A 14,354-nucleotide genomic window follows, 5' to 3' on the forward strand; every position below is an offset into this window, starting at 1 on the left:
AAAGCAGCCAGAAAAAAAGACACATTACCTAAAAAGGAGCAGCAGTAAGCTGGCAGCTGAGTCCTTAAGTGAAATGATGGAAAGAAGAAGACAGAATAAAAAATTTAAGTGCTAAGTGTTAAGGGTTTCTTTGATCATTAGTGTTCTTTGAATCCAGTCTTCCTCTGCTTTCTGGACTCAGTTTTCCCTTCCTGCAGTATATAGCTAAATACTTGTCAAAAATATACTTTTGGACAGCAAGTTTTCTCAATCTTTGCACAATTGAAAATGCTTTTATTTTGCTTTTAAAACTGAATGATTAGTTTTCTTGGACACAGAATGCAGGTTTATTACCATTTAGTTTTAACAATTTAAAGATATAACTCTATTGCATATTTATTTATTTTTTCACATGCCATCTATGATTGCAAATTTGGTACTCATTCATTACATTCTTTTGAAGCTTTGGGATTTTTCGCTTTTTACATTCATCCACACATATTTGCTGGTTTTCTACTGTGTCCAGGCACTTCTGTAAGTACTCAAGATACAGCGGTGAAAAAAAAAAAAAAGATACAGCGGTGAATAAAACAGAAAATAATCCTTGCCTTCATGGAGTGTTCTGAAATATTGCTAGTATCTAGTATATGAGTGTATCATTGTGTGGTGTGTGTGTGTGTGTGTGTGTGTGTGTGTGTGTGTGAAGTTAACTCTGTATCTTAACAGCCTTTTGTTTTTGGTTTAGAAGACATATATTTCTATGATTCTCTTTCCTTTGGTTTTTCTCAGTTCTTCATTTTGGAACTCCTATTAGTCATATGTTGAGGTCTCTGTGTTGATCCTCTTTACACCTGAACATCTCTGACATATATTTCATAGCTTTGTGTTTTATATGTTGTTTTGGGAGACACCTAATTTTGAAGTTTTTGTTTAGGCAATCAGCTGTTCAGCAATTTTATATTGATTTTTTTATTTGAGTGAGTCATATATTTTTATTTGAGGACTTGCATTTCATTTTTATATGAGTTTATTCTTGTTTACACATTTTTTTCTTAAAAATATCTTTATTTTAATTTTTACTTAAATAGCTCTTTTCTCAGAAATTGGCTCTTCCACCTTCTTATTGAAGCATTTTTATTGCTTCACATCTTTTGTGTTAGTTTTTCTCAAATATTTGCCAAATTTTGTTGATCTGTTTACTTTTGTTTTAGAACATTAGTGACAATGATATTTTCTCACCTACCTCCAGATTATCTCACTTAATGCAAAATGTGTTTATCAACTTTCTTAATAGTTGAGAAAGGTTAAGACGTGTAACTAGGCTTATTTGTATGTACTACCTCACCTTCCTGGTATTATAAGTCACAAAATAATTCCCCACTTCTGCAGTCCCTGTGCTAGTTCCTTTATCAGAACTCCCATCTCGGAAAGTCTGAAGTCCTTTTCTCCTACACAGATTTTAGCTTGAGGCTTTTCTTTCTTTTCCTCTGTATCATTCAGATTTCATAAGCTTTCTGTCTTCAAGGAATTCCTCAGTCTGTGTCTGGGTGGCTTAGGATAGCCATAATATTACAGTATCAACTTACTAACTTGATAGAAGCTCCTAAATATTTTAAAAATTAATATACCCTTTAAAATAAATTACTTTAGTTCCTCTAAGTAAATTTTGTATTGACTTTACTATGATTTCAGTTTTAGTATTTGTTCTCAATCTATATTTTGGATACTTTAGTAACATCTCACATTTAATTTATGCTGACTACTATTTATCTTACTTTATTTTAGGAATTTATTAGAAACTTGCATTTACAAATGGAAGAAGAAAGAAAAAAATTTAAAGACCTACAGGAAAAAGAAAAAATGCGTTTGTTAAAACTGCAGCATAATGCAGCTGTAAAAATTCAAGCTAAATATAAAGCATTTGTGGCCTACCAAAAATATGGCCCAATCATAAAGGAACAAATAGAAAGTAAGAAAAGGAAAGCTCAAGAGTGGAAGGAAAAGGAAGCAAAAATAGGACAAATGGAAGAAGAAAAACGAAAAAGATTAGAGGAGGAACAAAGAATAGAAGAAGAGATAAAAAAGCAGAAGCAAGAGGGAAGGAAAAGGAGAGAAAAAGAATATGAAGAAAAAAAGAACATCCTGAGACAAGAAAGAGAGCAACAACTAAAGAAGGAAAAATTGAGATTAAGAGAAGCTGCAAGAAAACAGCTAATAATAAGTAGAGCATTAAAAAATGGAGATTATAATGCCAAATATTTAACTGTTGAAGATAGATCAAAGAATAAGGATGATGTAGCCCGAAGACTAGGGGATGAAAAGTCAAAGAAGTGGAAAGGTGCTCCCCCTTTGCCAGTTGAAGAATCGAATAAGAGAGAAAATGTAGATAGACACCTTGTATTGAAAGAATCAATACAAGTGCAATTAAAAGAATCTATATCAAGCCAAGCAATTTTGCCAGTATTTAAAATGGAAGAAAAAAATGAAAACCTAGCAAAACAATGTTCAGAAGAATCGGTCAAAAAAGCAAGGAATTATGGAAACATAGACCAAAAAACTCAATTGGAAAACCTAGATCTAAAAGAAAATGTGAAAGAACAGTTTCAGCTGCAAGAATTAAACTCTCAAATACAAAAAGAAGTCATGAAACCTTCCATAAATGAGATTATGAGACAAGAAACCCAAATAATAATATTAGGACATAATCAAGAAATTAATGAGGTAAACAATGAAGCACAGAAAATAATCGATGATAATCAACAGAATAAGATACAACAAGTAGAAAAAGAAGAGATATCAGAACAAAATGGAACATTACATGAAGACAATAATATGAAGAAAATTTCAGTGATTTCAATAAAACAAAAACCACTACCACTAAAATTAGAAAATCCTGCAGATATAGGGGAAAATATAACACTACAAGAAAAAGAAATTGATTTAAAATCTAAAGAAACTGAGGAGAACCCAAAAGGCAGTGCTCTGAATAGTGACTTGGTTTTTAACACCAATGATGCTATGATAAATGTAGAAGGCAAAATAAACAAGCAAAATTATAGTTTAGGTAGAGATGCTCCTTGTGAAGACTTGGGTGGCAATACTGCAAAAAACTCTTTGGTTTTTAAAGAAATAAACTCTCTGAAGTCTCAGATTAAAGAAATTCCAGAAGAATGTCATGAAAATAGAACTGAATGTGAAAATATAGTGACCTGCTCTGTACCAGAGCCAACACTTATATTTTCTATTGAGGAAAAGAGGCTTGCTTGGATAAAATCATTTAAACCCTGGTTTGAAATTTTCAAGCAAAATCAACAGAAGAAAATTGTTAGGAGAAAGAGACTTGTAAAATGCCCAGTCAACGTGATGCCCCCTTTGAGTACACTAGAAATTCTTCAGTGTGGCCCTTGGAATACTTTACAGCAGGTATTTTATAATACTTTTTTCATACTGAATTGTGATTGGTTCACTAAAATGTAGCTTTAAAAATCTTAATAGAAGGCATATTTTATTTATTTATTTAATTGAAGCATAGTTGATGTACAATATATAGCTTACAGGTGTACAATATAGTGATTCATAATTCTTAAAGGTTATACCCCATTTATAGTTATTATAAAATATTGGTTATATTCCCTGTGTTGTACAGCATATCCTTGTAGCTTACTTTATACATAATAGTTTGTACCTCTTAATCCCCTACCCCTATATTGCTTCTCCCCCCTTCCCTCTCCCCACTGGTTACGACTAGTTTGTTCTCTGTTTCTTGGAGTCTGCTTTTTTTTGTCTCTCAATCAGTGAAGTTGCTAATGAAATATTTCTCCTATTTGAGAGAGGTTGCACTTAAAAGATCTCCTCAATTAAAAGTATTCAGGTCATCTTCTCCTTCAGTGAAGCACTATGAAGAGCTTTGATTTGTCTTGATACCTGTGTTCAAGGGCCCTATAGCCATTACTAGGCTTCCAAGAATGGAGGTATCTGGGAATGTAGAGCTGAATTAGAATAGGAAACTCCTAGCTTGATACTCAGGAGTTAGTCTGCTTTAGTCCTGGGCCACAACACCACCTAGTGGCTCCTTTCGGGAGGAAGTGGATTTCCTTGAAGTGGATTTCACAAGTGCTGTGAAAGAAGGGCTTACAACAATGGAAGACTCTAGAATTTCTATATAGAAACAGAGTTATTTAGTCACTTGCTATATAAACGTGGTACATCTATGCCTGAAATTTAAAGTCGTTGTCACCAAATGCTACTAATTTTCTATGTTTATGGAAACAGAGTTTCAATCAAAAATAAGACAGAAACTAAAAAATGTGTAGAAAAACAGGAAAGAATATTGCAAATAGTGAAGTTCTAGAAAGGATTTAAGATTAAAATACATATGTTTATCTGGGGCCTGAAACTCAAATGTATTTATAAAATTTATTTAGTTTCTTGGTATAGGTAGATGCCTAGAAAAAGAAACATTCTTATTAATACATATGCATTATTTGATTCATTCACTCAGCAAATATTCATCTGTCTAATATGATCAATCCATATTTATTGTTAGATTAAAGGGACAGAAACAAACCCCAGTCTTTGCCCTTATGGATCTGACTATGGTAGACAAAAAGGCATTAAACAAATAAATACACATAAATACATTACTGCAGATTTCGATATTTGCTATATAAGATTTCAGGGTATTCTGTGAGAGAATAACAAGATAGTAGGATTTAAAGAGATCTCTGGGATGTGAAAGAGCAGTATAAAGAACAAGAATTACTTTGAAGTGTATTTTTTTTTCCTAGGCAATGTATTTTTCATATCTATCAGACCTATAGAGTTACATATAAAATCTCTCAATAGCTCTTCTACTACATTTTTTTTCTTTAGCCATGTTATCTCTGGAATCATTCTTTTCCTACTTTACCTAAGATGTTGCTGCAGGCTTTCTGAATGGATGACATTAGATACTAACACTTTTATTTTATTTAAAATAATTTTCTTCATGAATATCTATTTGGGCTAGGCATGAGTGACAGCTTCTTGCCTACAGTATTTGTTTCAATAGTTCAAGAAACCAGTAGTGCTCTTCTCTTTCGTTGTGGTTCTCTGTTTTGTCCAGTGAGAGGAGCACTGAGAAAGTTAAGACGTATGAACCTCTTTCTCCTTGGTGTTCCTTCTTCTGCCCACTCTGTTCCTTCTATGGAACTCTTGTCAATTTACATAAAGTGAGGATTAACCTTTTCTTATACTTGTTAGAGCAAGACCTTGTAAACTGTAATGTGTATACAGATCACCTGGGGATTTGTTAAAACGTTGATTCTGATTCTTTAGGTCTGGTGATCAACTGCAGCGTACTGCATTTTTACAGTGCCCCTGGGTGATGCTGTTGGTGCTGGCTCATGGACTAATTTGAGCAGCAATGTTCTAAAGGACCCTGTAATCCTTTGACTACTACTCAAACAACTATTTCAAACATTTAATTTTTCTTTGAAGCATCAAATATACAGTATAAACATGAAAATATAAGTGCATGTGCCATGTAAGTGCTGAAGTGTTATAAAAACCATCTTGTAACTTCCTTACTTTGATTTTCTAATCTCTTAGCTTCACGTCTTTGTCATTATCTGCCACCTTTGTAAAGTCCTTCTGGAGTAAACCTTTAGAAGAGAAAAATTTATTCTTCTGGAATTTCACCCAGTAGTCAATTCATTTTGCTTATGTTACTCTCTCACTTTGAGCCTTCAGGACATGATTCAGGTCTGCCTCTTGTCCATACTTCTTTATGTATTGCCAGACAAATAGTGGTTTTCATTACTTGACTGTGAGATGGATGAGTGGGAGGATGGATAAAGGGATGGAAAAAGAAGTCCAACTGAATGTTAATCTTATCTCCATATTATTATCAGCTTCACAATTTAGCTAGGTTGTATTGATTAAAAATGAAATTAATATAAAAATTACTTAAATGTAATTTAATAAAGTACTAACAATCCCTGTATCAAATAAGATCAGGGTTCTAATTTTATTTCTGCCATTTACTGGCTGTGTCACCTTGTGCAAGGTGCTTGATCTTTCCCTTTCTGAGCCTCAGTTTTGTCTTCTATAAACTGGGAAGAGCAATACCTACTTTATAGGATTGTTGACTTTTTAAATACCGTATGTGAAGAATCTGGTCTTACGCTCCTAACATATATGATAGTCATTGTCAAATGCGGATCTCAAACATCTGAAGAAAAAGGCAAATGGATTTTTGAGGGCTGCTTCATAGCCTCTTTCATCAAATACGTTATAACATTGAAAATGCTGGATCATCTACTATATGGAATAATATCCCAAAAGGATATGACTGAAGAGAAGTGATTATTGACAACTAACATAGTTTTCTTTTTCCTAGTTGAATGCTTTAACTAATTCATCTTTCTTTTATTTTGGGCATTTTGCTACGAATGGTAACTTGCCTTAAATAGCAACCACAAAAAAAGGGTACTAGCTTAAGGATTTTTTGCTATGGCTTTATAACATGGCATGGATGATAACATTTTAGAGGCTGAATGTCTCACTTCATTCAAGGCAAATTGTAATTAACTGGTGTTGTGATGGCACATGATTTACTTGAAGTTATATTCTCATTCATTTAAGCCACTAATCATGCCTCAGATTCAGTCTCTTTGCCGCTGAGTTTTTGAACAATATTATTTCTCCAGGTTGAATAGATTTGAGATTGTGGCACTGAACATAAAGCAAAACAGTCATTGCTTTCATTACTTTTGTAATTACAGTCTACCATAGATGACTGACACTGCTTCGGTTGAACTCAAGAGTAACTGAGAGTGAACTCTATAAAAAATCTGTAGCTATTTTAGGTCATTTTATTTACCAAAACTGTCAAGGATTTGGGGAAATATAGACGATTAAGTGGAAAACTGATTTGTGATCTTTTATCAAAATATAATGAATGAGTCATAGGTTTTCTATAGATGGAGTAGTTCATTTTCAACTCATGAGAGACCAAAAATATTAATCTTCCAAATATTTTTATATTATCCTTTGTAAGGGAACGAAACTATGAATGCTATAAATATTTTAGTTTTGCCATAGGGCTAGGACAGTTTATTCGTTTAGTTATTTAAGAAGAATTTAGCGACCATCCACTATGCCCCAGTTGCTCTTTTATCAGGCTGACCATGCAGTAATGAACACCTGTGAGTACTAATTCTCTTTGACCTTAATTTTTAGAGCATAAGGCAGTTCTATTTATGTAATTATTGTCATGCATGTATCAAAATGATGAATGTAAAAGTTTATTTGATCTCATAAGTTTGGAAAAAACTAGAGTGCGGTAGAGAATAACTTGCTATATCATAAGGAAAAATTTTAAATCTTTAATAAAAGGGAGGAGGAAGTACCATGGAATACCTCATATTCACAAGTAGACACCATCAACAAGGATACTGCAACAGCTGTCACTCCTGTACTGTAATTAAATTAGAGAGGTTGCCACATCGTAACTAGAACTTAATTGTGCTTATATAGTTGATTGTAAGCAGCATATTATTACATCAGGCAGGATAATATAAATTATAAGGTAGAGCAGCATTTGTTACTATAAAGCTGCAGCTGTAGGGTTTTCAGTTTTTAAGTGCTCAGTTCTAAATAGTGTGTTCAGTTTTTTAGTATAGAGCCAGTTTTCCAGTTACAGAATTTATAGTATCTCTTTGTGGACAAATTAAGTGGGCATTACACAGCAGTTATCCTGACACAAGTAGATTAATATTTTTCTTTCTGAAAAATTATAAAAAAGAAATTTGTTTCAAAAGTTGTTTTACACTATGAGTAATTGAGAAATGCCTAAAATCATTACGAAACTAGAAACTTTTATTCACCCAAAGTTTTAAAAATAATCAGTTATTGCTTTTGCTACTTAAAGCAAGGAGTAGTCTAATCCCTTCTATCTCCAAGAACATATGGTCTGCCCATTTACTTACATAAATATGTAAATGTAAAACTTTAATGCACAGGAAATATTTCCCATGAAGAGGAGTTACTGCACTTAAGAATTTTATACTTTTTCCAGCTTTTTTGAAGTAATAATGCTTTCAATTTCAATAAAACATTTAAAAAATTTCTTTCGAGTAAGATATACACTAGTATCATATATACTATAAAGCTAATCATTTTAGAATTGTTATTCAGTACATGGGAAACCTGGCCTTAGGACTTGTGATGTGGCAGTATGAAAGTATTTTTACTATAAAGCAATTTAGCTTATATAGTTATTTTAGTGCATGGACTCAATTATGGTGAAGAACCAACATATTATTACATTATTACTGTGCCAGTTTTACTTAGGTGAGAGCTCTTGAGTTTAATAAGTGGAGTGCTTTTCAGTAACCTCAAAATATTTCTATCTGACATATTCTTGTAGAACTCTAAGTGTAGTCCTTAATATGCATACCATAAAGTTGAATACATTATTTGTTATTGAATTTTCTTTAGTTGAAAAGACTTAAAAAGAGAAAAGTGCCTTAGGAAAAAAGGAAGCATTGAGTCTACAGTAATATCTCAATAATAAGAAATGTTGTAAATGTATGTTAAGAGCTATTCATGATTTTTTATACCGCAGATTCTATATGCACTGGGTGTATTACATTATTCAGTAGTACGGAATGATTCATACCTTTATAATACAGAAGACATAATAGAATGTAGTTTTATTGCATGGTTCAATTATTATTGCATGCTTCTACTTATTACAGGTTCTATAATATCTCTTCTCAGTTAAACTTTCTTCTTTTTTGGAAGATAGGTAAGGTATTCTAGTTGAAGCATGGCAGGTTGGATATAAAATCTATCCCCTGACCCGTTGTGGCTTCTGGTACTATCCAGGTATCCCTAAGATACTGTCAAACACAGATCTTAAACATTTATATAGTGCAATCCTGAAAATAATGCCAAGGGACATGAAAAACAAGGAAAATGAATTTGGTGAAAAATCAGGGAGTGAACTAATAAATGATTACAATATTATTATTGCTTCTATGCATATTAGTTTTGAACTTGAATTGGTCATGAATGACTGCGTTATTTTGTCTTTCTATGAGGGGAACAAAATTGGCAAAATGGCCAGATAGCTTAAATGAAATTGAGTTGTTAATAAGTGTAGGTTTCAATATATAGCATTACTTTTTTTAGATGAAGTTTTTAAAACAATTTTGCAAGGCTAGTATAGTTTATATTCATTATAGTTAGATAATGTTATGTGTTCCAATTTTCTTGAATTCCCTAGGTTACAACAGTAACACTTCAAGATTTGCCAGGTTGTAGTCTCTCCACACTGGCAGAGTGTACAAATCTTCAGTTTCTGTCTCTTCGGCGCTGTGGATTAACCTCTTTGCACAGCCTGAGTAACTGCAAAAAGTTAAAGTACATTGATGCACAGGTATGTCCTATGTTCTCAATATTTATTTTATAATAAAATATAAAGTGGAGTAAGGTGTAATTCAGGTGTACATTTTAAGAAATGACAATTTTGAAGAAACATTTACTAAAGTAACCTATAACTCAGGGTCTAAAAGAGATCAAGGGCCAAAATTTGTGAGAACCATGCAGGGAAGGTGATTAGATGGTACGACCTGGAAACTATCTCTATTTGCAGATGATATAGTTATTGTTTTGTTACTTTTTGCTGCATAACAAATGACCACATTATTTAGTTAATTAAAAACAGCAACCACTTTTTTTGCTCACAGTTCTGTGGGCCGTGAATTGAGGCCAGACTTATCTGGGCATTTCATCTGCTTCATACCATGTTGCCTGGGTCTCTTATGTAATTTGCATCTGGGGCTGGAATGTCCAAAATGCCTTCTTTTACATGTCTGGTGCCTTGGGAGTTTGGAATTTCTCTCTCTCTCTCTCTCTCTCTCTGTGCTTTCTTGGGAATCTTAAAAGGGTGAGCTTTCCAAAAAGACAAGCTTCAATATGAAGTGCTTGTCAAGCATCTGCTGGCATCATGCTAGCTTGTGTCCTATTGGCTGAGCTTTCAGTTCATGTGGGAGGGGACTATGTGGATGTGTGAATACTGGGTTGTGAGGTTTATTGGAACTGCTTACAAAGTAACAACCTCCTGCAGTCTGGCCCCTAGCTCCTAATGAGTCACATCCTTCCCGCATGCAAAAGGACTCATGTCCCAAAGACCCCAAAGTCTCATTAACTCATGGCATCAGACTCAGACTTGAGCACAGAATCTTCTCATCTAAATCAGATCCAAGTGGAGATGATCTGCTCAGAGAAAGTTCTTTCAACTCAGAGATCTATGAAGTTAAAGGAAAAGTTGTCTTCCCTCCCCCACACCCACATACAGTGGTGAGAGAGGACTTGATTAATTACAAGAGTTGTTACCATTCAATATGGGAGAAAACAAGAAGCTCATGGCAGTCCCTGGTCCATAGCTAAGAAACTACCATGAGTTATTAATAAGGACTTGGTTCTGCTCCATGGGAATGGGTCCCTGTGACTCTTGGTTCTGCCCACTAGGCTTTTAACTCCATTCTCAAGACATGCTTTCTTTTTTTTTTTTTCCCCATTTATTTATTTATTTTTGGCTGCGTTGGTTCTTCATTGTTGTGCATGGGCTTTCTCTAGTTGTGGCAAGCAGGGGCTACTCTTCATTGTGGTGCGCGGGCTTCTCATTGCAGTGGCTTCTTGTTGTGGAGCACGGGCTCTAGGTGCGTGGGCTTCAGTAGTTGCAACATTGCAGGCTCAGTAGTTGTGGCTCACAGGCTCTAGAGCACAGGCTCAGTACTTGTGGTGCACGGGCTTAGTTGCTCTTTGGCATGTGGGGTCTTCCCGGACCAGGGATCGAACCCATGTCCCCTGCATTGGCAGGTGGATTCTTAACCACTGCACCACCAGGGAATCCCCAAAGGCATACTTTCTTTTCCATAAGAAGTGTCCTGTTTTGCAGCTGAGAATTTTTCTCAATGTTTCTTTCTAGTAGAAGATTGGGGGGGGGTGCTAGAGTTTTATTTTTATTTTAGATTATATTATTTTCAATTCAAACTGACTGTGCTTCCACCAATATGATTTTCTTTTCAAACTTTGTGTTTCCTATGCTTCTTATTAAGTTTACTCCATTAGACAAAGGCTATATTCATATTTTTGAGAAGGATGTTGTAGGACTATACCATTAAGATTCTTAGAAGCCCATTTATCTTTCTGAAATCTTAAAAGAAGAGAATTGATGTTGCATCCGTGACATATGATCTTGACATTGAGACCAATATTATGTATTGCAGAGATGTGCATGTTTAGTAAAAGTATAAATCTATACATGAGGTATATACCTAATTCATGGTATTGGTATTCTTTGGAGGGAAAGATAGCAAAAGGGACTGAGGAAGGGAAATGGGGAGATTTCAAATTTTTCCATGTTTGGTTTCTTTAAAATAAGTTTTTTAGCAACTATGACCAAATGTTCACTCTTGTTCATTTAGATCGTTTGAAATATTTTGTTATATGATCCTCTGTGTTTTCTATATTTTAAAAGATTATTAATAAATACAAAATCATTTATTTGGTTACTTAGTATTTTCATCTAGATAGTATAACACTCTACATAGTTATCTTAAAATTAGGGATTCAACCAAAAAAAAAAAAATTAGGGATTCAGATATTCATTTAAAGATCATATATCTCATCTTCCCTCTTTTTGCAAGCTTTAAATGTTTCATTAATAAGCCATTGAAATAAAACTAATTACATTTGTTCTTTGTTTTAGGAAAACAATATTGAGACTATCAACTGTGAAAATTTAGAAAATCTCTGTGTTGTTCTTCTTAATAAAAATCAACTGACTTCTTTTCATGGTTTGGATGGCTGCACTAATATCCAAAATCTTGAACTTTCACATAATAAAATCACTCGAATTGGTGAGAACAGTGGAATTTAAATATATTGACATTTATTTCTCATTATTATATTTTGTTTCATTTATTCTTTTCTGAGAATAGGCCACCATCACTAATTTGCTTATTTTATCCAAGCCATACTTATTTAATCTTTTATCCAGATTTATGAAGGAAACAAAATTAGTTTTAATATATATAAAAGGAATATGCTCCCACCACTGGCAAATGGGTGGTTGTTAGTAGCTCCTTAAATTTAGTATATTCACCTCCCTGTTCCTTTTCTTATAACCAACAGTGATCTGAACTCTACTGAAGAATACAATACCCTAGTTTGTTGCCATCATATTTTTATGGACCCTATGCTTTCTGTACTTCTCAGCAACTGTCATAACTGTTTCCTGGTATGACACTACTCTCCTTACCTACATACATCACTTGTACTAACCTTTCCTTCTTTAGGTAAGGCTACTAATACCACATAAAAGAAAGAGTTTATCAGTTTGGATCTCCCTAATCATCTTTGTCCCTCCATCTGTCTGTCTGTATACCTATATATCAATAGCGTTTCCATCCTTATTCTTTGTAATCCATAAAATTCAGTGATGAAAATGTCTTTTCTTATTTAAGACCAGCCCTTCTATTTTACGTAAATATACCTGTCATTCTCCTCTGGTACCTTCCTCCATCATTTATCACCTTTCTCATGTCAGATTCTTCCTATTGCCGTCCATTGCCTCATCTCTCTTCCTCTTGCTGTCAAGTCTTGTGAAAGAGTGTTCTGTTCTTGCTCTCACTTCTTGCTACCCAACTTCCCTCTTCTGCCCACTGAAATTCAGCTTCAACTCACATCTATACATTTCCAGTGTGGTAAGTCTAAAATAAAAATCTCATGTTTTTTAATACCTGGCTTAAAATTCTGTTTGTTTTTTTTTTTAATTTAACTGTGAGGTTCTCAAGGGACTTGATAAGGGCTTAAATGATGGTTAATTAATAATCAAGGACTGGCAGAAAATAATGAACTAGATAAAAACATTACTCTGGTATACTACTAATGGCTTAAATTATTGGACCCCCAGAAGGTACATTCTTTCCACCTTCTCCATCCTGTGGTGGTTAGGAAATGTGATCTGTACTGAAATATCATGAAATGGGATGGGAGCAGGTGGAGGAGTAGAAGTAAGCCTGCTTTCTGTGTTTAGGCCTTGTTCTACCTAGGCCTTCTTGATATTAATTTGTTTGCCTATGTAATATTTTGTATTTTCTTTCATTTTTTTATTGTTGAACATTTCAAACATTTACAAAATGAATACATGGAGATTCCATATACTATAGTCAACATTTGGTCCATCATTACTGTTTTGTTTTTTATTGTATTTTTTCTTTTTTAAAACAAATCCCCAAATCATAAAGTTTCATCCTTTCATACCTCAGGAGTTGGTTTTTAATAATATGGTCCTTTCTTACTTAACTACAATGCATTGTGTTGCCTAATAAAATTAATAGTGATTCCTTCTATCAACTGATAATCCATAATCCAAATTTCCTTATTTTCTTAAAATTATCAGGGTTTGTTTGAATCATAACACAAACAATGACCACATATTACATTTACATAGGTGTCTGAAGTCCTATCTAATCTGTAGTAGTCCTTCCACTTTTTTTCCTCCATGCCATTGATTTGTTGCAAAACCTATGTTAATTGTCCTATACAGTGTCCCACATTTTGGGTTTGTCCACTTACTTCCTTTTAATGTATTAAAATTGTTTCACTATGCCTATAAATATTTCATGTCCTGTAAATGAAAGCTAGTGCAACAGGCTTGAGTTAATTAAAATTTAGTCTTTTTTGGCAGGAATTTTTCATAGGGGTTGCTCTGTGCTTCGTATTGCCTTACGTCAGGAGTCATACAGTGATTATTTGCTTTTAATGATGCTACAGTTGCATGTTAGGTATGTGAGTGATAGCCTAAACGTTCCGTTATAAAGTTTCCCACAAACCTTTTATCTAATGCTTTCATCCATTGATTAATGTGGCCTGAATCAATTAATGCAGTGGGGGATACAAAAAAGGAGTTTTCTAATTTGAACATTCCTTCCACATTTTAAAAACTGGAATCATTTTTTTAATAACTATTTGGTTACCTTGGAATCATTCGTAGAGGAAAGACAGGAATAAATGCCTGCCTTTATATTGATAGACTTTTACAGTAAGGTCCTTACTTTCAGTGGTGTCAAATGAATTTTCTTTGTTTCATTTATTTTGTTTTGCTTTTGCACTTTTCTCTCTCTCCCTGCTCTTCCCTCTTTCTTAGTGGTCTAATGAACTCCTAGAATTTTATAATATAGAATATTTCAGTCTCTTTTCTTATTATACTGCTTGATACTCAAATTGTCCAGTCCTGTGAATTTGATTGAAGATATCAAATATTGATATCTCCAAATTTACTTTTTGAACTTTATAGTTGTGCTATTTTCTCTTCCACT

The 14,354-nt window shown here is 33.7% G+C and overlaps 1 protein-coding gene across 1 annotated transcript in view; it reads left to right on the forward strand.

The window, feature by feature from the left end:
- The window catches only part of LRRIQ1 (leucine rich repeats and IQ motif containing 1), a 196,710-nt gene that overhangs the window by 14,419 nt on the left and 167,937 nt on the right, over positions 1–14,354 (forward strand). The window contains exons 7-9 of the mRNA XM_022552414.3: positions 1,765–3,402; positions 9,251–9,403; positions 11,741–11,891. Of these exons, the coding sequence (XP_022408122.2) occupies positions 1,765–3,402; positions 9,251–9,403; positions 11,741–11,891 (1,942 nt within the window). The remainder of the gene's footprint in view (positions 1–1,764; positions 3,403–9,250; positions 9,404–11,740; positions 11,892–14,354) is intronic.

The sequence above is a fragment of the Delphinapterus leucas genome, chromosome 11 (genome assembly GCF_059928025.1).
Source record: "Delphinapterus leucas isolate spDelLeu-1000000601 "Yukka" chromosome 11, BTC_Dleu_Yukka2, whole genome shotgun sequence".
Lineage (NCBI taxonomy): Eukaryota > Metazoa > Chordata > Mammalia > Artiodactyla > Monodontidae > Delphinapterus > Delphinapterus leucas.